A 26,013-nucleotide genomic window follows, 5' to 3' on the forward strand; every position below is an offset into this window, starting at 1 on the left:
TCCTGACTGGTAGCTTTTGTATCACTCCTTGTTTACAAGTCATTATCAAAAAGATTGATAATGAGTATACACATGGTATTGATCTTTGAGTCAGCTACAATTTCTAGTATTCAAAATGGTGGAACTCTACAATTAGCAATGAAATAGCATCACATAGCAACCCACATTGTATCTATGAGTGCCAAAGTATACAATGTACCCAATTAGTATACTCATAATAAAATAGCAAGCATAGTACACTCTGGTTTCCAAATTAAGGTTTGCAAAGAACTGTATGATTTATCTCACGTGAGCCTGACAACACTAAGGAAGAAGTAGGGAATAAGCTTTTTAATAATACCTACTATACACCACACACTGTGCTAAGTACTTTTTAAAACATGTATATGTGTGTGTGTGTGTGTGTGTATTATCATTTGATACAACAGCACTGTGAGGTATTATTATTCCCATTTTAAAGTTGAGGAAACTGAGACAAAGAGAAGTTAAGTGATTTGCACTGTGATAACAAAGATAGTGAATGTTTGAGCCAGGGCTGAACTCCTGATTCACAGTCTAGCGCTCTTATCCAATTCACCATCATCTAGAACAATTTTAGCCATTATCTTTCTTCAATTACCTGACTTTTTAAAATGAAAATGTCTCCTCTTGATTTATCCAGATATTTGCACCAATTCTCCACTTCCCTTTCCCTCTGGCTAGATTTGGCCTCAGAATGAAAACTGTTTCAAAGGTGAAAATTATGAGCTAAAGTCTACAAACAATTGCAAAAAACAGAAAGCCAGCTGTCTCTCCCTTGGCAAATTCCCATTTAACCCAAATAAATAATGCAGTGTTTTCTGTTTCACTTTTCCTTTAGGATTTTACTTTAATTACTGCTTAATGTCTGTCTATTAATATTTTCTCTTCTGTCCTTTTAAATGTCCACTTGAACAACACTATTCAATAGACTTGCACTCTCTTCCACTTTACCACATACACTGTCAAATGGGACTAATTTTTTCCCCTCAAAGAGCATCATTCACAAGTTATCCTTCCCTTAAAAATATGCTAAAGGTTCAACAAAATACAGGGAAATATTCCTTACCACACATACGCATCCTAGATTTTAACAAGTCCTGCTGTTACTGTGTCCAACTCTTTGTGACGCCATTTGGGGTTTTCTTTGCAAAGATATTAAAGTGGTCTGCCATTTCCTTCTCCAGCTCATTTTACAGGTAAGAAAACTGAGGCAAAAAGGGTTAAGTGACTTGCCCAGGGTCACACAGCTGGTAAGTGCCTGATGCCAAATTTGAATTCAGGTCTTCCTGACTCCAGGCTCATTACTCTATCCACTGTACCACCAACCTGCCCAATCCCTAATCCTCATTTAATAAGACTAGAGGATGCTTTAGAATTGCTACTATTGTCCTGTTTCTGACGTGTGTGACTGAGTGGGATGTGTTGGTATATTTGCCAAGTAGAGGACATGACAATGGCATATGCTCTTCTGGAGGGAGCTGTGATATAAAAAGGCCACCAGGTATAGACTCAGGGAATGTGCTGTTCGTTGCTGACTCAAGTATTTAATGACTGAGTGGCCCTGGTCACAAGCACTTTTCCTCATTTGTAAAATGGAAATAATAATAGTTGCACTGCCTTCTTTATAGGGCAGTAGCAAGGACCAAATAAGAGGATATAGAGAGAATATTATATAAACATGAACAGGTATTATTATTTTTTTCTACAAGTCAAGGATTACTTCTTTTCCCAACTCTTTCTAAAATATACTGAATTCCTAGATGAATACTATTTAACGCTATTTTATTTTTTTTAGTGTTAAAGGTGAAAAGGACCTAGTATGCTTAATCTATCAATCTCCTAAGAGTTTTTAATCTAATGATACTTTTCTTCTGAGTCACTGAAAAAAATTTCCCATAATTCTCTCAAATATCAGATAGCTAACCAATTGCTCAAGAGAAAAAAACAAGGAGCACAATTATTACTGAAATAAACCAAAAAAATAAGTAGAGAATTATAACTTCTGAAGAAACCATGAGGATTTATTTTACCATTCACAGTTTTCAAAAATAAAAAAAACTCTCATTTTTATCTATCTCTGTCCTCCTGAAATTTAGGCCAGAATCCCTTCATTTTGAACTATAGGCCTATACTCTGTTTCTTAAGTATGCAATTACTAATTCCTGAATGTAGTTTAACCTCAGCTAATCTAAATCCTTAACAACACTCTTTTGTAAAAAAAAAAAAAAAAAAAAAAAAAATTCACTCTATCTTGCCCTATAGGAAAATAGAGAGGAGGAGGATGGGAAAAGAAGGGGGGGGGGGGATGATAGAAGGGAGGGCAGATTGGGAGAAGGGGTGGTTGGAGTTGCATGCTGTCCTGGGATGGGGAGGGGAGAGATGGGCAGAAAATTTGGAATTCAAAATCTTGAGGATGTGAATATTGAAAACTAAACATAAATTATAGAATTAAATCAGTTAAAAAAATAAAAGAAATTAATTATAAAAAAAAATTTCACACTGCTATATTAGAAGAAAGGAGTAAATGACAACCACCTGTTATCAAGAAAGCTTGCATCTCACAGCAGGGTGAACAAAAAAAAAAAAAACAACTCAGCATAAGCCCTGGGGTCAGCACATATAGATAACATTGAATGTCTCCTATCTTGGTCTAAAGGATTCACCAATAACAAATGTGCAATACTGCAAGGGAGTAAATCAAAGAAAGATTTCTGTTGTTTGTCAAAACGGTACTAGGGCAAAATAGAAAATACTAAACCAAAGAAAGATTTCTGTGTTACTGAATCAAATTCTACTAGGGCAGGAGAATATACTAAAATACTATTTTTAAAAAGTCCATGGCAAGAACCAAAACAGAAAAGGTTTTTGCTTCATCCTCAGTTACCAATAATAACCCTCCTCCCCCCCAAAAAAAAAAATGAAGCAATAAGAACATCACACCTAGAACATTTTACCTAATTTTTTTTTTAATAATCCTGTAAGAGAATGGATAAGGAATTTTGATGAAATGTTAAAAAGCACCTTCAATGTGGATAAAAGGATGGGCAGTCACACTCTCTGGTCTGTCAACATGTTATTTTAGGTTGTTATTTTTTTTTTCCTCTCCTGTGAGTAGATATCCTGGGTTTATATAAGGTCCCATGAACCACTTAATGTTCAAGCACACCACTGTCCTATTTACATACCACACAGACAGCTTTGTTCAGTTTCGCATTGTCATTCAATTCTAAATTTATGCAACCAAATTGCTTAAGTCATTAAAAGACTGGCACAGCTTTTAAAAACACCAAGATGTAAGATAGCATGTCTCTTCTTTTCTTTGCCAAAGATAGGCACTCCCCGACACAGTCACTGTTCCCATCCAAACAGTCCTTTTCTCCCCCAGGAGAACATCATGGAGCTCACAGCAACAACTACCAGGAAGTAGGAGTTTCCTGTCTCACTTAGAAAACCAGTGGCATCACCTTCATCCCTATCATTATCATGAAAATAACCACAAGTTCATAGATTTAGAGCAGATAGAGACTTTAGGGGGCATCAAAGTCAGCTGATTTATTTATAAGTATTGTATAAAGTATAAATTGTTCTCTTAGATACTGCGCAATTCACTCTGAATCAGTCCACATATATCTTCCTAGATTTCTCTCAAACCATTACCTTCACTGTTTCTTACCACACAATAATATTTCATTACATTAATATGCCATAGATTTTTCAGCCACTCCCAATTGATGAGCATCCCCTACTTCCTTAGTTTCTAGTTCTTTGCCACCAAAAAAGAATTACTATAATTTTCTTTTGTACATATAAGTCATTGTACTCTTTATTTAGCTATATCTCATCTCTTTAGGTTATGGTACTATTAGTGCTACTAATGGGCTCAACAAAATGTGAAGTTAGTAACGTTGGCAGAATAGTTCCAGATTGCTTTCCAGAAAAGATGGCCAGTTCACCACTCTACGACCAGTTCATTGAAGTGCCTGTTATTTTTAGAAATGGGGAAAATCAGTCCCTGAGAGATTAAGTGACTTGTCCAAGGTTCCATTTGCAATAAGCAACAGAACTGGGATATTCCAGTAACATCCTATACTTCCATGCTCCTTCACAGCTAAGACTGCCAAGGTTTCAACATCACCTCCAACATTGACCTTCATGGCCAAGGGTGGTGCTGGAGACCATGAAGGATACACTAGCTTGACCAGACCAATGAGGGCCTCACTACAACACAAAACTTCAGCCTTAAAAGCAAACAACAAAGATATGTAACAGATGCACAAGGAGAACTCTTTACTCTGCCACAATGTGTTCATTCTCCATTGCTAAAAAACACCATGTCATCAGAGAAATAATGACATGACTTGCACTTGACTTTGTTTTGAGTGAGGGAAGGCTGTGCAGGTCACCAGCCTCACTTCTCCTCTAGAGCCATCTGAATCCAGTGACCAGATATTCCTCAGGATGACTGGAGATGACCCAGGATGAGGCAATTGAGGTTAAGTGACTTGCCCAAGGTCACACAGCTAGTGAGTGTCAAGTGTCTGAGGTGAGATTTGAAGTCAGGTCCTCCTGACTCCTGCACTGGAGTTTTATCCCCTGCACCACCTAGCTGCCCCACTCTGCCACAATACAGAAAACAATAGTGAAGCACCTAGTAGGACACCAGCCATTCTACAAACTCATGCACACTTCTTGTTTTTTACTCTACTGTGCATAGCTGCACTTGTGTGGTTGCCGATGTGACAGTGAAAATGAGGTCATTAATAAAATCATGCAAATACATGAAGTCATGAAATTTAAATGCTTGAATGTTGAGGACTGACTGTATTACTGTGCCGTAAGAAATGATGAATATAATGAATATGGAGGGGAAAAAAAACAAGGAAAAACATGAACTGGCTCAAAATAAAGTAACCAGAGCCAAGAAAACAACATGCACAATGGCTATAACAATAAAAATAGAAAGAACAAACAGCATAAAACAATTTAAAAAGAACACTTAGAAAATTACAAAAAATAAATGAAAGATTGGCTCCAAAGAAGAGAAATAAGAAAATACTTCCCACAATTCCTTTGTGGAGATGAAAGCATAGTTGGGGGGTGGGGTGGGGTTAGGGAGTCCAAGGGTATGGAATACTGAAGATAATGTCAGATTTTTTCAATATATTGATTCAATTGGCTGAATTTGTTGTCTCTTCCTTTTTTTCTTTTTTAAAAACTCCTTTGTTATAAGGATTGACTTAAAAGGAATGACCTCCTGGGAAAGAAGAGAGGGTGTATCAGGGGAAATTTAGCTAATATAAAAACTAAAGAAATCAATTAAAAGACATCCTCAGTCAAAGAAAACCAACTGGCGTCCCTCTTACAAGCATCACGTTGCATATCATCTACTGCCTTTTGGAGGAGGGGTGGCACCTGCAATTTCAATTCTTTTAAGACTGGTATTTCAAACTTTCTAGTCATACAGTGTCACTAGGAGAATATCGATGTTACGAAAGATGAATGAATATTTGTGGCAGTGAACAACTTAAGATCCTGAAGAAATTCACTTCATACTTTCATAATATTTAGTTAACCTCTCTATTGCCTGAGACTAGTAAGAGATACAGGTTCTGGGGCTATGATGGTCAATGACTTATAAGGTATAAGGCCTATGTCAGTGTTATCTTTAAACATACTTTTCTTCATTTTCAAAGTTGGGACCCCTTTGGAACTTCCCATTAACTTTCCAGTTGTGGATTTTCAATTCTTCACTTGCATCAGACCTAGAATGGTGGATATAGGCTAGGCCTGATGACATTTCAAAATTTTTCCCAGATTATCTATCCAAATCCCTTGCCCTTCCAATTTGGGGGATTCATCTTCAAATACTTCATCCACATAGGATGTTTACCCAGTGTCTTGGTTTTCTTCAAAACACACTACTCAGGGGTCACTTACTTACTACAAAAAGCTTTGTTTACTCTCAGCACCATCTCATTCTTGAAATTGGTACATATTCTGTAGTGACTTCTAAGTTATATCCTGCTCCATAAGCTCCTTGAAGGCAAGAAGTATATGGCTTTTAATCTGTATGCTCCCAGTACTTGCCATAGTGTCTTACATTAAACAATGGAATGAAATAAAATGCTTACTATATGTGCTTCAGTGGCACATGTGCTAAAATCGAATTGGTAAAAACATTCACTTTATCTGACCCTACTCTTTTCAAATATTCTCCTTTTCAAAGGTTCAAAGGCTAAAATGGCAGATTTAATGAGGGATGGAATTTCTTCATCAAAGTTCACCTCCTGTGACAGAAGGCTTCGTGGTGTCCTGTTTGTGGCAAAGTAGCCATTCTCTGGCATGGCAGTTAGGATATAGCTGAATTTCTAGAATTATAGTTCAACCCTTAGAAAGCTTTTGCTAAAGTGCCTTGATCTTGAGAAAATTAAATGTTGCCTATTATTTTAGAATATATCAGTAAGGATATTGGCAATAACACAAGGAGTTACTCTTAAATGATTGCACAGTATGGCAGCATCAACATGCCTGAAAGAATAAATAGTAATTAAGTAATGGATGAACTGCTAGACTAGGGATCAAATGACTTCTCATCCACTCCTAGTTTATCACTAACTGTCTAACTATAGGCAAGTCACTTCTCTGTACTGAAATGACTCATCTCTAATAAGTATATGGTGTATGTGTCATCGTGACTATCTACACAGCTCAAAGGGTCATTTTACTGCAACAGAGTCATCATTTCATAGATATGGGTGAATTCCACTAATTCACAATTCCTCCACCTTTTCTTGCCCTGTGTGATTCTTGTTCATGTCTTCTTTGAAGAATAATTCAAAGATAAATGTTGTATCCATTTCACACATATGTAATGGTAAAGTACCAAACAGCTCTTTGAAGAGAAAATCCTATCCCCCATCTAAAAACCCATTGTACTGCTAAGGTGCCAACATTTCCAAAAAGAAACTTTAAAATTATCAGTTCTCCACAATGGATGAACCTAATATTCTGGATACTTTCCTTTAGGTCTTTTAATATCTTATGGATGCCAGCATTATACTCAGGCTATCCACCCTTCAACTCTCTTACTCTGGGAATAGCCTTCATCCTTTCTTGCAACCTAGTCCTCGATAATGCCTCTCCATGGTGATACCTGCTTATCCTCATAATATTATCTCCCTTTGGACTACATAAAATTTTGATTTTTCTGAGCTTACAGTCTATCAGAAAATCCAGAATTAAACAGAAACAGAATAGACTGTATCACCTTTAGAAAACTCTGCACTACCTTTAATGACTCTGAGATCTTCCTGGAAACAAAAGCCTATCTTTTTTAACATCATTATTTTTATCGTGATGCAATGTGATTGTGAGTCATGTAGTACCACAGTCCTTGAAGAATTCAAAATGAGGTCATCCAGAGAACAGCAGAAAGGCACATTGTGGGTGTGAGTAGGCTAAAACCCTTATACCAATGAAAAATTACACAGGAGAAGCAATGGAGCGGGTGTCATAGGAGAAATATGAGCAGGAAAAGAGGTTTGCTGATGATGTGATGAGGGTGAGGAGTAACTGATGGAAAGCCCATATGCTCCATTGCTAACCACACATGAAGAGATCCAGAAAGCAAACCTCAATATGTCGGGTGGAAAAACTGCAAAGGAGCTATGGGAGGACATTGACATGAGTCAGTTAAAAGTCAACCAACAAGCACATTTAAGCACTATGTGCCAGGATTTGTGCTAAGCATTGTTGACACAAAGAAAGACCAAAACAGAGCAAGGACATGACATCATTTATTGTCATTGGAGGGAGCACCCATTTCAGGGAAATGACAGATCCGTTGTATCAAAGCATGACCAAAGTAGGCATACTGAGTTGGTACTTGTTGAGGAACCAACAAAGGTTTAACTACCCATTTTTGCATCAACATCACCTGTGATTTTCCCTGATCATTTCGGGGCACTGTTAGGATCAAATGACCTAATGGATAAGAATACATTGGGAGAATTCTAACATGCTATCCAAACACAAAGCACTGCTATTGTTAGTATTTCACTTACGCTGTATGGAGAGTCATTCAGCCAATATTTATTGAGAGTCTACTATGGGCAAGGCACTGTAGGGGATACAAAGAAATATAAGATACAATTCTAAATAATCTCCCATCTGTTCTATAATTTAGTTCCATTCCAGCAGGGAGCTTTATTGGCAGTCAGCTGTAAGATTACAGAAAGGTATATTGAAAAAAGTGTTGGTGATATATTATCAGACAAGCTCTCACGGTATACAACAATCATGGACCCAGAGGAAAGAGGGAGAGAGTTTATAAAAAATCTAGAGTTATTTATCTGACACTATGAGTTCCAAGAAGTAACTGTAGCCTGTAGGATACAATATGGGAACAGGAAAAAGTCCCAATTGCGTGTTTGTCACAGCATTAACACGTGTCCAGCATTCCATGCTCCTTAGCTTAACACAGTACACCTTTATTTGGAAACCTTCGGACAACTCACAGCACCAAACCTGACAAAAGAATCATATTTTTCCCTTTGCAGCTTTAAAGTTAATATCCTAATATTAACTTTAAAGTCATTAAAGGACTATGTGAAGTAACAAGGGTAGCAGCCATTAATATTTACCACAAATAAAAAGGATAAAAAGAGTCACATGAGTTAATCCGAAGCATCATTGACAGTCATATAAGAGACAAAGGGGTAGAGGATGGAAGCAGAGAAAGCTTGAAATCATAGGTCCAATCGCCTTTCTGGACTCACCTTTTGACCAGCAGTGTAAAAGACTGATCAGTAGCATGTGCCCACTGGTGCATTTCATATTACCTACTGATGTGGTTCATTTACCCAAACAAAACTGACACTGAATGCCCTCCGAGTCATTTTTATGACTACAGATAAAAATGAACCTAACTCTTCCCCCCTCATCTTTACATCAACTAGATAATGAATAACACTTCAAATTACTTAGCTAATGAAAATGATCAATCACTGTCTTATCTGGTTAAAAAAGGAAAGTAAAAAATAAAATTATGAAGTGCTTTCATAAATCAACAGGGACTCACCACAGCAACTTCTGAAAGAACATGGAGAAAATCAGCAGTTTACTGCTACAGCACACACTCCAACACGACACTACAAAAAGGTTCTCAGCAGTTGTTAAATTCATTTAGAAAAACGCACTTTATTTCTCCAACCGAGATCTCCCTAGCTAATCTGTATCATAACCCATATGGGGTCTTAATATTCTCAGCAGGATCAAGATTCTGGCAGCACTGATTTGACTATTTAATCCTGCAAAAGAATAGTATTTGGCAGAAAAAGACCCCAGAACACTAAGGTAAAGTCTCAACAGTGAGTTCTTCAGTGCAGACAGGACCAAAATATTGAAGGTGAAAACTTAGTGGGGGTGACAGATCTCTACGGTTTCCTTTTTCCTAGTCCTCTACTCAAAATGCCAGATGTATGTCTATGCATGAGTATTTGTATATGTACATGTACATGTGGAAAAAATCACACACTTTATGAATGTTTGAGATCCTCTCATCAACAAAAAATATGCAAGTGCTAAAGGTCTGGACTGTTGCCAGTGGCCTGCTAATTGGCCTCCCTGCCTCCAACCTCTCCCTTCTCTGGGCCATTGCTCTATAGAGATGTCCAAGTAATATTCATAAAGTTCAAGATTAATGATGTCAGGCCTTCCCTAAAAAAAAAAATCTCCAAAGTTTCCGTTTCAATAATAGTAGTAGCAATAATAATAAAATAACTAGTATTTATTGAGAGTTTTAAGGTTCACAAAGTATTTTATAAATATTAGCCCATTTTATCCTCACAACAACCCTAAAAGGTAAGTGCGATTAATATCTCCATTTTGCAGGTGAGGAAACTGAGGCAGAAAGGGGTAAAGTGACTTGTCTGGGGTCCACAGCTAGTGAATATCTAAAGAAGGATTTGAACTGAGGTCTTCCTGACTCTGAGTCACCACTTAGTCACCTACCCTAAACTCAAGGGTAGCTAGGTGGTGCAGGGGATAGTATGTTGAGCCTGGAGTCAGGAAAACTCCAATTCCAGAGTTCAAATCCAGCCTCAGACACTTACTGGTTGTCTTGGGAACTTAACTCAGCTTCCTAGATGTGTGACCCTGGGCAAGTCACTTAATCCTATTTGCCTCAGTTTCCTCATCTATAAAGTGAGCTGGAGAAGGAAATGGCAAATCACTCCAGTATCTTTGCCAAGAAAACCCCAAATGGTATCACCGAGAGTTAGGCATGACTGAACAACAAACCTATGAACGCAAAAAGAAATACAAATAAAATATAAAATCCTGTCTTTGGAATGTAAAATCTTTCACAATCAAATTTTGGTCAACCTTCCCAAATTTACTGCATATCATTCCCTCTAACATAGTCCAGCCAAAATACAAATGTCATATCCAAGGTCCAGCTAAAAGAAAATGGCCAGTTTGCTGCGGCAAAATCACACATCATTCAATTGTACAAGCTGTCATCCTGTACCTGGATTGTATTTCCTTCTCACTCCCTCCTCTCTACTCTTTATTCCCTGGCCATTTTACCAGCTGCCTCGCCACCTAGACCATCCCCTGAAGGTTTTAAGACTTTTACCTCCAGAACATCTGCCCTTGGGGGCCCCCTGTCATAATCAATGAATGTCTCACTTGATCCACTCTGTCAGACTGGTCACAGCAATGTTTCTTCTTATACCTTACTTCCTGGCCATCTTCTGAACAGAATCCTTTCCTCTATCTATACTCCCTACCACTATCTTCATCCTAAATAATTATCGAAACCACTGTACCTGTTCCTGGAAAGAGGGTCAGTCTAGTCCCTTCACTTTAGCCTACAGTCACCATCCTGATAAATTTCTAGGCCAAAATGCCCCACCCTGACCAACATTCCTCTGTTTATGTGATCTTCTATTAGAATGGAATCCTGTTGGTGGCAAGGATTGTTTCATTTCTGTAATTTCATGCCCAGAGTATAGCAAAGTGTTGGCACATAGTAAGAATTCCATAAATGCTTTTCATTCTTAGAATCTACAGTTTCCTTCGAAGCTTAGGTTAAACATTATCTGCTACATGAGGCCTTATTAATCCCTACAGCTCAGTTACTTCAGTTTCTTTGAGTTCCTTAGTAGTTTCTCCATTTTAAGTTCCTATTATTAGTAGTACAGTGATTTTTTTCCAATCATAGTTGTTAAGATAGTAAAGTCTAGTTATTTGTAAGGCCTGCTTGGCTCTTACATTGACTAGTACTGACTTCTTAAATGACTGACAACCTCAATGAAGTTTCTATGGGGAGGGGGAAAAAGAGAAGAGAGAGAGAGAGACAAAGACACAGAGAGAAAGAGAGGAGAGCAAAGAGAGATGAGAAAAAAGGGAGGGAGGGAGGAAGAAAGAGAGAGAGAACTGATGTAATAAAAGCAAGTGACAGCAATATAATCATATTTTTTAACTGCAGGAATATGTTGAAGGTACTCAGATTTAAGACCTAGAGAAGACCTCAGTACTCATCTAGTCCAGCCTATTCCTAAAAGGAACTCCCACTATAATATACATGACAACTGGCTGTCCACCCTCTTTTTAAATACCTCCAAGGAGAATTCATCTTGCAATTTTCTCACCATCCACTAACTTTTCTTGACTTCTAAAACTGTAGTTACATTTTCTTGGTAATTCACTTCTCTTTTTGATCATTCTCTATCTCTTTTTCTAGGTCCTCTTGGTCTTCTCTACTCCTTAACATTAATCTTCTCCACAGAGAAAATTACTATTCCTACCCTGTCTTTCCATTCTCTCCCTTAGCAATATCATTCTCTGCTACGACCTTAACTATCACCCCAATACATATGATCCTCAAGTCTCTATCTCTACACCTGACCTCTCTCTAGAGTTCCAGACTCATATTTCTAACTGTGCACAACATATTTTCACCTACTTTTACTTTACTCTCAATAGGTGCACTACTTAGCTTACTGACTTGCTCCTTAAAATAGGTTCCTCTTCTCCACTATTTACTGGTAATGTTATTTAAATGTGTATGTCTTGTTTCTCCAACTAAAATATGTTCTCTAAGGGCAAGAACTATGTGTTAAGCTTCTTTTGTACCCTCACAGTGTGATGCACATAGTAGATGCTCGAGAAATAGATGCTAAATGACTCTGTATACCTGAAGCAGAACTATTATCGTAGGGTAACATGGATAATGTTTGTTGTTAATATTGAAAATACACATGAGATTTTACAAGCATAAAAACAAATCTTTAAATTGCTCTAACTTCTGCAAAGTAACTTATTTGCTCATGTAATAATTCAACTGTTAGAACAAATGAGTTTTTAACATCCTCTACTTTTATTCTAATACTATTAACTGAAATGGACAATCTCATCCTCCTATCTCTCTCTCAGATTTTATAGAGACACAGGCAAACTCTATCCCTTTTGTTTCCTCAAAGAATAAGGAGATTAAAAAGTTAAATTGTTCCAAATAAATTGCAAGTTAGCTTAGTCACAATTAATAATATAGCCACAGAAGGAAATCCAAAAGAAATCAGAACAGGCGGGAACAGATTATATCTCCCCATCCTCAAGGCCAAGTAGAGTCTAGGGGCATTATAAGAATGACATCATTCTTTGAGAATTAAGAGTTGAGGTTTTTGAAAAATGCTTCAGTAAGGAAGCAGGACCGTGACATTTTATTCTGTCACAAGAAACACAATGTCTCAAATGCTGCCTAGGCAACTGTTAGGTAAAAGAATAAAGCACATGGAGAAAATAAAGAAAAAGCAATTTTAATAGCATATAATTCACCCTGGAAAATGAGAGAAGAAAAATGCAAATTAGAAAAGAGAACACATCTTTAAACAGCAAAAAAATGAAAATACAGGAGTGAAAAAAAATCCCTGCTACCTTCAAATCATTTAATCTTCCTGAATATGAAAACTTCATTGAGGTTGTCAGTCATTTAAAAAGATTTTAATAATGGCCCCCCCATTCATACCTTATGCCAACTAAAAATTAGACTAAATTGTCATTTTGTCTACCTAAAATGTAATAGAATTACATTATATACCAATAAAAATTCAATGATGCTATTACCTGATGTGAAATTACATTCAGTGATGCTGTAAGTTACTTTATTCACAGTTAGAGGTCCAGAAAAGCTAAACACATTTCTAACTAGATTTATTAAAGCTAACCTGCAAAGTGGTTATTAGCATAAATAAGACTCAAATTTATCTTGAGGAATAAAATAGAGCATTGACAACAGAAATGTTTTTTTTCACTATCTACAGATAAAATAATTGTTCCTTTTTTCCACAGACATACAAATTCTCTACTTCTATCATCACTTCTCTCCCCCATCTAAGTGTCACATCTGTGCAGGACACATTTGTCTTGTACACAAAGTAAGAAGTAGGTATTCCGAACTGTAAATCTTAACTGGGACATGGAAAAGAGAGCAGTTTGTTAAGAATACATGGTTTTTAGAACATTAAAAATTGAACTTACCTGCTGATTCTCTAATATGAGAGTTTTGTCCAATAGCCATTTTTAGCAGTAGAAACATATCATATTCACTACAAATAAACTAAAGGACTTAAAAAAGTTGTAGCTAAATGGAAAGATGATTCATGGCTTCTTTTCTGAGATATTATTTAAGGGGTCAGTTAAATTGGTTTCTTTAGGAATCACCACTACCCCTAACGAGAGAAAAAAAAAAATCATTTCATGGGATACTTAGTCATCTTGACTTGTAGGACTCATGATGAGCATAGAAATTTGATTCACAATGAAGATAATTGAAACTGATGTTCTAACATCTGCTACAAAAGATAAAGAAACAAAGAAATCCTATGAAGACTATTCAATGACTTGAACATGAACTTGGGACTATGGAAGAGTAGAGAAAAACAGTTTGGAAAATGCAGTTCAAAATTAAGAAATGAAAGAAGCAGGAAGCTATTAAGAAATCTCCCCTCTCTGTATTATAAATTCATTCTTCAAGGAGAGATTGAGAAGGCATGGTGAGCAATGGGCAATACCACATCACAAATGAAAATATCTTATTTTCATTTACTTTATTTTATAGCGAGAAATTATTTGTTTTCAACATAAGCCTCACATCTCAGTAGTCAATGTGCTACCTGAGGTGAAAATGTCATTGAAGAAAATAAAGTAAAGAAGGGCTGGATCCAGCAATGGCTTCATGGACCTAATCTACAAACATTACAAACTCAGAAAATACACATTAAATTAGTCTGATGGAGTATCAGGTTCAAGTCAACAAAAATTTGTTAAGGGCCTACTGTGGGCCAGGCACTGTGCTAAGTGGTAAAAATTCAATTAAAAGGAAAAAGCCACCCCAGCTCTCAAGGAGCTCATAATCAAATGAGGAAGAGGTAATAGGAAGCCAAAGGAATTCATTGAAAGTCTGGTGCGGCAGGATGGGGGAGGGGAAAGAAAGATATGACACAGTCAGACCTGAACTTTTAGAAAGATCAGTTTCACAGCTAAGTGGAAGATGGATTGCACTGAAGTGGAGAGAGATATGAATCAGGGAGACTAATAAACAGGCATTTGCAATAGTCCTGGAACAAAGCAATTAGGGTTTGAACTAAGGTGGTGACAAAGTCATCAGCAAAAAAGGGACCTACATAAGAGATATTTTGAAGTTAAAATCAATAGGTATTAGTAACTGATTGGATATGGCTGGTGAAAGCCAATGAGGTTGCAAGCCTGGGTAACTGGGAGTATGATGGCACCCTCAACAGTAATAGAGAAGTTTGGAACAGGAAAGGGATTGAGAAGAAATATAATTAGTTCAATTTGGGATATGCTGAGTTTTAGATGTCTACAAGATATCCAATTCAAAATGTCTAATAGGCAGCTGGAAATACAAGACTGGAGGTCAGGAGAGAGGTTAGGGCCACACAAATAGATCTGAGAATCATCTGCACAAAGATGATAATTAAATCCAACAGGACTGATGAGATCATCAAGTGAAAGAGTAGTGAAGAGAGAAAGAAAAAACAGTCAAGCCCAGTAACTTGGGCAAAACCCAAGAGGATGTGACCTGGTAAAGATCCAGAGAAGGAAACTGAGAAGGAGAAATACAAGAGACAGAAGGAGAACCAAAAGAGATCAATGTAACAAAAACCTAGAAAGAGGAGAGTATAAGGAGAAAAGGGTGATCAACAGTGTTATAGGACACAGAGGAGTCAAGAAGGATGTACACTGAGATAATTAAAAGATCATTGGGAACTTGGGGAGAACAGTTTCAGTAGAATGTTTAGGTTGGAAATCAGGCTGCAAAAACTAAAGAAGAGAATGAGAAGAAAGAAAGTACAAGTGACAAGTGTAGAAAGCCTTCTCAAGTAGTTGAATTATGAAAGGGAGGAAAGCTATGGAATGATAACTACTGGGGATGGATGAAGCAAGGGCTTTTAATGAGGCTGAGGGAGAAATGGCCATGTTTGTAGATAGTAGGGAAGCAACCAATAGACAAGGAGATAGCAAAGATAGAGAGGAGAAAATCTTCTGGAAAAGGTAGAATAAGCATTTGTTTACATAGAGGAGTTTGCCTTGGCAAGGAGAAAGGCCACCTCTTTAGGTGAGATAGGAGCAAATAAGGAAGGCACACTTGCTCTGTATACACAAAGATAATGAAAGGTAGAATTGCCTAGGAAAGTACTTCAGGTTTGTTAATTAGGGACAGGTTTTACTGAACCATCTGTTGTCTTTTTGGGTCACTATTAATGTACTTGCTGAATATGACTAAAATGCAATCCATGAACAGAAGAAATTTTCATCTATGTGATGTTACCATTGAAGCTCAAATTCCAGCTTCCAGTATGTATGTATATATATGTATATACATATATATACATATATATATACACACACACATACACATACATACATACACACAGATATACATATATATAATTAATGTGTATGTATATATGTATATGTTGTATATATATACATATTGTGTATGTATATACGAATGTATGTATGCAAGTTGCAAAAGAAATTCCAAAAGACAAAGTTCTGAGCAAGATCTATTTATTAGTAGGGCTAGCAATTGTCAAAAAATGGGGTCAATGGGCTCCCAATGACCAAATACCCCAAATTAGGAATGACAGGGTCTTTTATCATGACATACAAGATGAGAGAGCAAAATTCCGAGCAATAGAAGTGTGTCTTCTTCTGATTGGCTAATTTTAATGAGAGGGATAAGAATCATCTCAGCTCCTCCCCACTATATCATTGGGAGCTAAGATCAGTTCTCTGGTAATGGAAGTTGCTACAGCAGTTTTAAATTGATGAAATTGACCTTTAGGTTAATCAATTTTCTCTGGAAACTGAGTGATGGGTAGAGGTACAAGTCCCAATGTAAGGGTGGAGTTGCAAGTTACAAAGCAGAACTGTGACCCAAGTGAACTGGGGTTACCCAGTGAATTTGCAAAAGTGATGAATTTAAACACACACAGCAAAGGGGAATATTAAATCTATGCTAGCTTGATTAAATATTAAAAAATAGAATTAAAAATTAACTTTCAATTTCACATACATACACACACACACACATATATATACATACACCCATATATACATACACATACAGACATATACATAATAAGATTATCCTTTTCCAAATTAAAGGCTTCCACACAAAACATCCGAATAGCAGTAAGATATTTATGTTTCTGAGTGATATTAACAGAATGCCCTCCGTTTTAACCTCAAAAGACTTCTTGCTTTTCACCCATCTCATATTTCTAAATACCCTCATGTTTGCTATACATAAAAAAGGAAGAAAAAAGTGTCACTCTGTCAATTGTTTGGGTTAATATAAGACCTAATTGCCTGATACACTATAATTTTGCCACCAATTTACAATTAGCATGCATTTCTCATGCATGAGTTGACCCAATTACATAACAAATTTATGCCTTTAGGGATTTCTCTTGACTGCTTGTCTCATGTCCACCATACAACTCAATTTCACACTGTCAGCATCCTGAACATGGTTACAGTCAGTCTCTGTCAAAATGATTTATTTAAATTACAAACAAAGACTCAGAATCACTAGATAATCGCTCCCACCCTCATGCCTACCCTCAATATTCAACCCGACTTTGAGTCAAATGTTTTAATAGATCATGGACATAGGCTTTCAATCACCAGGCAACGTCTAGCTTCAACGATCTAATATTTCTGCAGATGACTCACAATAAATCAAAGAGAACCAGATCAGTAATGTATGTCCATTTAAGCCAACTAATTTGTAAATGATTAACTTACACTACATTCTCAGATTTCAGTGATAAATAACATCACTGAAAAGACTGCTTCAATCATCAATAGCTTATCAATTTGTCATAAGAAATAAAAATTTTCATTTCAATATTCTCAGAAATTCTAAGAATTTTTTTCAACTATAATCCCAGTGGAGAAATTTTTTTAAAAGATGTTGAGCATTTAATTATTTCTTATGAAAGAAAAGAATCAGTGTACACAGGAGAATGAGTTTATTTTTAAGTAGGTAAGATTTTGTCAAGTGAAACATACAGTTTTTAGTTGTGAAAGGAGGATACATGGTTGCTGTGACCCAAGGTGACATGTGAGGACAGAGAGAGCAATGGAGGAAGAGAGGGAGATGGTGAAAGAGGAGGGAAGAGAGAGTGAGAGAAAAGGAGATAGATGGAGCAAAGGGAAACAGACAGGGGAGAAGCGAAAAAGGAGAAAAGAGAGGGGGAAGGGAAGGCAAGGTTGAGAGAGAGAAAAAGAAGAAAGGTAATGGGGGTGGTAGGGGAGGGGGGAAAGAGAAAATATTTATTAAGCACTTACTATGTTTAACTTACTCTGCTAATGCTGGGGATAAAAATACAGCAAAAAAAAATATGATTCCCAATTGTAACGAGTTCATATTCTAATAGAAAAAGGCAAATCCTAAAAGGGAGCCAGAAATTGGGGGATGGGGGAGTAGGTCTCATAAGTGGTCAAGGTTGCTTGTGGTTTGTCCTTCTTTCTCAAAGAGGACCATGACATCAGGAAGATGATGCCATGGTTTGCAAATGAATTGGATTTGAGTGAGGAACAACTGTGCAAAGTCACCCTTCTCGCTTTCTCCCCGAGAGCCACCCTGAGTCCAGTGGCCAGATAAAAATCAGGACAACGGGAGATGGTCCAGCTCAAGGTTGCTGGCGAGGAAATGGAATCATGCATTGAGTATGCTGATCTAGGAATGAAATGAACACAGCTGGAGTCCCTCACGAAATGGCCAGGGACTTACTAACCAAGACTGACTTGAGTGCAGGAACACCTGAGTCTGAATTCTGCTTCCCACGCTTAAGAGGGTAATGCTGGACAAGCCATTTGAATTCTCTTAGCCCCAAGTTCTTCGTAGGCATAATGGGGATAATGATGACATATTCCCAACCACACTGCGGTAAGGACCAAATGAGTTAATATACGTAAAGTGCTTTGGTGAACTTTAAAGGCTGTATAAATTTTCGCTAATATTATGATTACTATTATTTTTTCTCAGAATTCTCCTTAAACACACAACCCCCACTATTCTCCTGATATGATCATAAACACAAAGATAATAACAAATACACTCACCAGATAATTCATTCTATGAAATATATCATATGGCCATCATTTTTATTGCTTTTCACATGATTTTTCTCCTTCCCCTAAATTAAATGAGAAAATAAATAAGGAATAGTTATCTTCTAGGTTCCATGTACAAAGTTTGCAAGTGTTCCCCCAGGCTTAATGATGCCTTTAAGGAGAGAGTTTATCTCCAATCTGTTTCAGCTAGTTGAGAGTGCAGTTTGTGATGTAGTTAGGAAACAGGCAGAACAAAATGTGCCAATAATGTTCCAAAGACTACCCTGTCACTTAAATGGGTAGCTATGGTAACAGCTCTGTTATGTGAGCGTACCACAGACAGGCTTGATGCTGTAGACATAGAGACAGTAAATGCCTGAGATTCGAATAAGCCATTTTCATATGCCTTCCAAATTGCCACATACAAAAAAAAGCAAAGAATGTCCCAATGACAGTTAAAGTGCTTAAAAACATTAAAAGCAAGAACCCCTTTTCATTTCTTAGATTCCTCATGTGTGTTTGCAGTGCACTTTTAGAAAAAAAATTCCCAAAAGAGACTTCTTGCTAAATAAAGAAACTGTTTTCAACTAAATAGGCACTCACATAATTCTTAACCAAGTCCTCAAACCCTAGGATGCTTATAAAAATAAATGGCAGCCAGGTAGTCTTGGCATGGAAAAAATGGTAGGACCCTCCTGTGACATACAAAAAGTTCAAGAGACATAATTTCTGAGTAATTAATCATTTTTTTAATCATGCTAGCCTAAAATTAATAAAAAGTGCTCAGTGGCACTCTCAAACACCAAATATCCCTCATAAAACCCACTCCTCACTTATATGCCCTTGGAAGAGCAGGTGTTCCTGAAGGTGGCAATCAACTCTGATTGGTTGACAATTAATGAGAAAATGAATATTGTAATGAGAGGTAGGCTACTCTAATCAGATTCTAGGGGACTTGACTGATCACCCAATCTTAGTCAAAGAGACTTACCTATACCCAGATCACCCCACGTAGGGTAATCCAGACAAAAGGGAGAATCCACATTTTCACAGACCTGAGTAAAATACAACGGACTAGAATTCATCAATTTACCAAAACTAAAATCTCTTTACTTTTTGAACAGATCTGAGTTTTTGTCTTCATTATCAGCCCTGCATGTCAAAGGCTGCCTGAACAACCTACAGAGGCTGATTTCTGAATGGGGAAGTAGAAAGGAGGAAAAGCCTAAGTCCTAAGTCAATCAAATCTTAATAGAAGAAATAGTCATTTCTCTTAGTGCAAAGCTGCTAGAAACAAGCAGGCAGGCTTCAGGACTCCTGAGTCAGCACTGGCCATCGGTAATTAACCATAGAAGAACCATGATGGACCAAACATACTTACCTTTAGGAGAAAAAAGTAACTTTAGTAAAAAGTAATCTTCAGTTAAATGCAAGAACTAATTCCTGTAGAATTCCTATAGAGCTGATCCTCGAGTCACATGCTGGATGTCTTAAGAGCGTAGTCCAATGGTTCTTCGTGAATATTAACATATACAAGTCAAATGTAGGCTTCTTCAGCAATCCTACACGAAGCTCTCCATTTCTGTTTTAGCAGTTGGGTTCTATTTCTCTACATCTAGCCAGTCAACTTGAAATCTTGCCTCCTCTCCAGCTCCCTATTCTCTCTGCAGCTGTAATAAGACGAGAACAAGCTAGTGAGAACAAGAATTTTTAATTGCAACATTTACAAAACCATCCATTTTCAATACACTATCCTTGCCAACACTAAAAGAAAAGGCCAGGATCCAAATCACTAAGGTATTTCATTACAGACAAAATTTGAAATTTCCAAGTGCGTGTTGATTGTTAAATGGTTTTAAATCCTAGGTAAATGAATTTAAAAGTATATAAAAACACAGTACTACAAGGAAGCACATAAAAGAAATTCCAAATGCCTATCTTGTCATGTCATACATAAAATAATAGACTAGGTTAATATACTAGAATGCCTAGGTTAAAACTAGTTTGGAAAGATGGAAGCGCCACCTTTTTTTTCCTTCCCCAGACTGGATCTGGCATTTCTTTAGTATAGGACGCATCTGATAAGGCAACTCCCCATACCAATGCTAATCTGTATTTCCCCGGTAAATTAGTCTCAGAGAGTTGCCCAGAGCATTGAAAGTTAAAGAGACTTGCCCAGGTTCACACAGCTAGTAACAGCATTTTACAATCTCTTGTAATCTATTCAACTTATCTTAACAAGAAAACTTAAGTAATGAAATACATCTTTGAGTAACCTGGAAATATCTTCAAAGTTACCAGCACAAATAAGTAAAAGCTTCATTATGAAGCAAAACTTTTTACTAGCCTATACTCTCCTTAGGAGTCAATGTCAAGAAGAAAAATCATATAATTACCATTTTGGATTAACCTGCCAACATGCAGACACACACACATGTGACTGAGTTATACACATTATTAAAAAGAAAAGGACTATATTTTTAAAATAATGAAAGAGCAAAATTATTTTCCCCTAGAAATCAGTTCAATTTTCAAACTCTGGCTATAAGGTGATACACTAATAAAGACATAGGATAAAAAAAAAAAAGAAAATACATACCTGTCAGAGGTTTACTGGTCACTACAGGAAGGATTTTCAAAGAGCCTCTAGAGTTAAAAAAATTTTATATCCCTGCTAATGATAAAAAATGGATTTAAAACAGTTAATTATTTTCTTGTTAAGTGCAAAAGTTAAATTAGATTTGAATTTTTTAAAAGCGCTTGCTTACCTTCTCATCAGCTACTGCATATTGGCATCCTTAAATTAGTCATCATATGCATTTCTGAGGTGAAAATTTGAATTTTGGGGAAAAAGAGTTGATTGATGATGGAAACTTTAAATGTAGTATCGTATGTAGCATGATCCTTGTACAAATTAATGCAGTTTCACAAAAGGTGGTCAGGAAAAGAAATGTCATTGAATGTAACTTTGATTGGAATATGTTGGTGATTCCATTTTAGTTTTTAAAAGAAAAAAACCTTTTGATTGATGGGGGGAAAGAAGAAAGGGAAAGGAGGGGGAAAGGAGGCAACTTTAATATTTGGAGCATTTTTTAATGGGATAAAAATCAAGGAATTAAGACCCTTCTGGTCATGGGGAGAAAAAGAAGACCTTAGAAATATCGATTTTTATTCAAATAACTAACTTAATAGGGCTAGTCTCAGGTAAATTAATAAAACAAGCAGTTTGTCTTTGATGGTCTCACTATAGATTGTACAGTTCTTTCCTTTCATCCATTTCTATTTTAAAGAAAATTCTAATTAATTTCTTTGAAATTTTTATTTTAAACTCTTCATACTAGGTCTTATTTTCCAACATTTTAAGTTTGGGCAGATGGTAAAGCATAAACACAATTCACTGCCTCTAATGATTCTGGTTGTTTTGTTTTTTTTTTCTGTTTCTCTATCTCACACCCAGCTTTCTCTACCAAGCTCCTCTCAGAACTCCTTCCCTTTTCTGAGATGAGAACCATGATCAGAGGGTGGTAGCAAGAAGAGGCATGCAATGTCAGGCAGGATGAGGTGCTCAAATATAAAGGAGAAAGAGCAAACCTGTCCTGGATTGCCCTAAGTCAGAAGACTGGATATTCACTTTCCAGTTTCATCTTTTTAGAGAAAAAGAAAAAAAAAAAGGAAACCCACAAATAATTGTAATACAATTCACTAACCTTTCCAAACTGTTTTCTTTTCCTTCTCCACCTACCTTCTCCTGCACAGTGGCTAACAATGCAAACTTTGAGAAAAAAATAGCCATATCAGGGTCAGAAAGTTAAGGATCCCTGAATTCAACTCACTACATCACTCTAGCAGAGCTGAACCTTTTCTATGAATACTAGTCCAGATATACCCATGTTGCCCCACCACCATGTATGTTAAGATAGCTTTCTCTAATCCCCAGGGACAAAAATGACTTAGAAGTTTTAGGGAGGAGATTCCTCTCTACCGCCTCCCCCCTCCAAAAAAAGAAGATACATTGCTGTTGAAATCATAGGTGTTATAAATATTGTCTGCACAGGTGAAAACCCAGGTGATCTTAATAAATGTCCCAGTGTATGAAACTTCATAAAACTCAAAGCTGTATAATGTAAAATATTCCCTGAAAATTGAGATTATACCATTTATAAAGTCTGGAGGAGTGAGGGAAATACAAGATGGATCACTAATTTAGGCAACAAAATGAGCAAACTTTCACATGCTTCTTCATAGTGTTCAACCACTGTTTTAATTCATACTCACTGAATAGGGATCTAAGAATAAAATTTTACTAAAGTACTTTATTAATAGTTCTTTCATAAATAACTCCTTAAAGGGGCTGTCTTATAGGTTTAAAGCTCTACACTGGTTAATAAAACCACTTCCCTTTCCTATTTTAATGAGTGATGAATTAACACTTCCATATTACTAGACGGCAGTCTCAATTTCCTTTTTCAAAGTATATCTTACGGTGCTGAAAACAACTTATCAAATTCATTCATATAAGATACATTGCTTAAAGCAATCACACATATGATTACCTGCTGAAAGAGAGACCTTTTGCCCCATGTAGATATGGAACTAACCAATTTTAATACACAAAACTCCGGATATAACTGCAAACATTAGGTTTTTCAGGACACCAACCCTACTGTCTGCATTATTACACGCTTGATCACAATGTGGGGGAGGGATACCTCATTGTGTTTCCAAAATTACTTTCTGAAAAAAAATATTCATAAATATGTAGACAATAAACAAACAGATTCTGAACCATAATAACTAATGTTAAAGGGAAGGTCTGTTTTAGAATAGGAAAGGTAAAAATACAAAAATATATCATTCCAATGCCCAGTATTCTAGGCATCCATGATGTAAACAGACAAGGGAAAGTGTAATGAACGAAAGCTATGTTTTGTATGTGTGTGTATAAAGAGAAGAGTACAGTCACTCACACATTTGGGAACACTTCCCCTCTTGCCTACACATACACACTTGAAATCAACAGGGGGGTCCATTCTTTTCACTCTCATCAGTTCCAGCAGCAAAGCCTTTCCACGTGACCCAATCACACCTTTCAGCTGCAATATGGCCATTTTTGTGGCATGAGACCATCCCTCAAGGAAATTGTCACCTACGTTACTGATCTGTTCCTGAGTCCTTTTCAGTCTTTGTAACTCAGGTGTGTCTGTAACAATGCTGAAGCCTCTTCCTTTGCTTTCTTCAAAATCCCTTTTATATTTTACCTAACAGAGGAAAAAAAAAATACAAGCGACATCACCTTTACAATTCAAAATAAATCAGGTCAGAATAATTTCAAATGGATCAGGTGTCTTTCTCAGGTTGTCACAATTCATCTCCTGGGTCAAAGGAGAAAAGTTGAAAGCAAGACCTGCAGACTGCAGCAAAATCCCAAATCAACAGCCATGAGCGATCACTAGATAACAAGATTTTCCACCCAGAGGAGGTAGCTATGAATTCAATAGCCAGTCACACTCTCCTAACAGCATTGGACTTTTTCTTTTCTCCAAAAATGTCAATAGAGGAAAAAAGATGTTGACTACAAGAAAAAAAATATGTTGAAAAGGAACAACAATACTGCTTCAGTCCATAAACATTATTTCTCAACTGAAGTTGAGAAGACAGGAAATTAGAGGGACAAAAAGAACAAGGAGGAGAGGTACACATGGGAAAAGTAATAGAAAAAGACTGTCCTCAAGCAGCTTTCCATCTACATAGGGGGAAAAATGCATACAAATAATAACACCAATTATGTATATATGTATATAACTATATATATATAATATGTATATAACTAAGGTTTGCAAAGGGAAATGTGTATACACAGTTACATACAGACACATATATATGTATGTGTGTGTGTGTTTATATATATATATATATATATATATATATTTGAGATCAGAGGTGAAAAGGCAGTGTGGGGTAGTAAATGATGAATTTACCTGAGGGTCAAGAAGACCTGGGTTCAAGTCAGACTTCTGGCTATATGGGCAATTCACAATCTCTCCATGTCCTAGGCAACTCTCTAAGGCTGCAAATTGTGACAGAGGGGCCAACTTGCACTAACATATAGAGTTTCCTCATCTGGGAATTGTTTATATCAGTGGTTCTCAAATTTTTCTATAGTGATAGAACTCTTTAGTTCAAACAAAATATTCACATAATTCTTGCATTAAAATCCTTTTAAAGTGATTATTTGAAATGCCTATTAGCAAGCAATAAAGGATTCATTTTTTAATGGTGTTTCTGGGTCCCTTGCAGCACAATCTGAGAAACACTGGTCTATATCAATGAAATCACAAGTCCAGTTCTTATCCCCATAGAGACGAGTTGGGACTTCACTCTGTTCCTGATTAGCGCCCCTCCCCCCATTCCTGATACACTATTTTCCATCTTGGTGAACGTCATTCTGACTCACATTCCTAGAATGCATTTGTTACTCACCCCTGTCTCATAAAGTCCCCCTCTTCTGTTAAGACACCACTCATCCCAAAGAAGATACCCAGAATTCACACTGGAGGTATGCAGTGCAATTTTAAATTTTAAAAGTATTCCTTTTTTGTTTGTTTGTTTCAAGTACTTCAAATTAGGAGAAGTCAGGTCGCTTTATTGGAACAAAGGATGGGTGGCACAGTGGATAAAGTAACAGACTTGAAGTCAGGAAGACCTGAGTTCAAATTCAGATTCAGACACTTACTAGACATGTAACCCTGCCTCAAATTCTTCATTCATAAAATTGAGAAACAATATTACTCTGAGAGTTCTTTCAAAGATCTGATGAGATAATCATAAAGTGCTTTGTGAACTTCAAGTACTATTTAAATTCCAGCTATCGTTACGTCTATATTCAGGTACAGAAATGTCAGAAAAAGTTATTTTACCAGCATTTCTCTTCTCAAGAAAAACAAATATAAGGAAGAAATACTCTTTTGCCACTAAATACCAAGAAATAGCAAAACATACTGAACACTTTCAGGCTAAGAATGCCTCCTCCCTTTATCTCCCCAACTGAAAAAAAAAAAAAAAGTGAGCATTGAGTCCTCCAGATAGCCACCTTCTCAAATGGTGATTCAGTCATAAAAAAGAACTGTTATTTTCCATCTACAGATGAGATTAGCCTCTTTGCTCTTACTCCCCCAGCACGCCTCTATGCATAGACACTATCTAGGCTTCTGTTCTTTGCATGCCTAGCTATGTGAGGAGACTACTTAGCCTTTTTTGAGAAAGGTAGGACATCATAAAATAACAAAAGTGAGAAACTAAGATAAAAATGTCAACAGGCATGCAGAATTATGACAGGAA

General features: G+C 36.7%; 1 protein-coding gene across 3 annotated transcripts in view; it reads right to left on the bottom strand.

Moving 5' to 3' along the window:
* NEBL (nebulette) overlaps positions 1-26,013 on the bottom strand; it is a 450,583-nt gene that overhangs the window by 175,863 nt on the left and 248,707 nt on the right. For 2 of the 3 annotated variants that reach the window (XM_072651671.1, XM_072651670.1), the window contains exon 4: positions 23,826-23,933. In XM_072651671.1, the coding sequence (XP_072507772.1) occupies positions 23,826-23,933 (108 nt within the window). Of the gene's footprint in view, positions 1-18,684; positions 18,759-20,056; positions 20,346-21,274; positions 21,480-23,825; positions 23,934-26,013 lie in introns of those variants that run through there. The other variant, XM_072651667.1, reaches the window with a different exon arrangement.

Source organism: Notamacropus eugenii, chromosome 3 (genome assembly GCF_028372415.1).
Source record: "Notamacropus eugenii isolate mMacEug1 chromosome 3, mMacEug1.pri_v2, whole genome shotgun sequence".
NCBI classification, from domain to species: Eukaryota; Metazoa; Chordata; class Mammalia; order Diprotodontia; family Macropodidae; genus Notamacropus; species Notamacropus eugenii.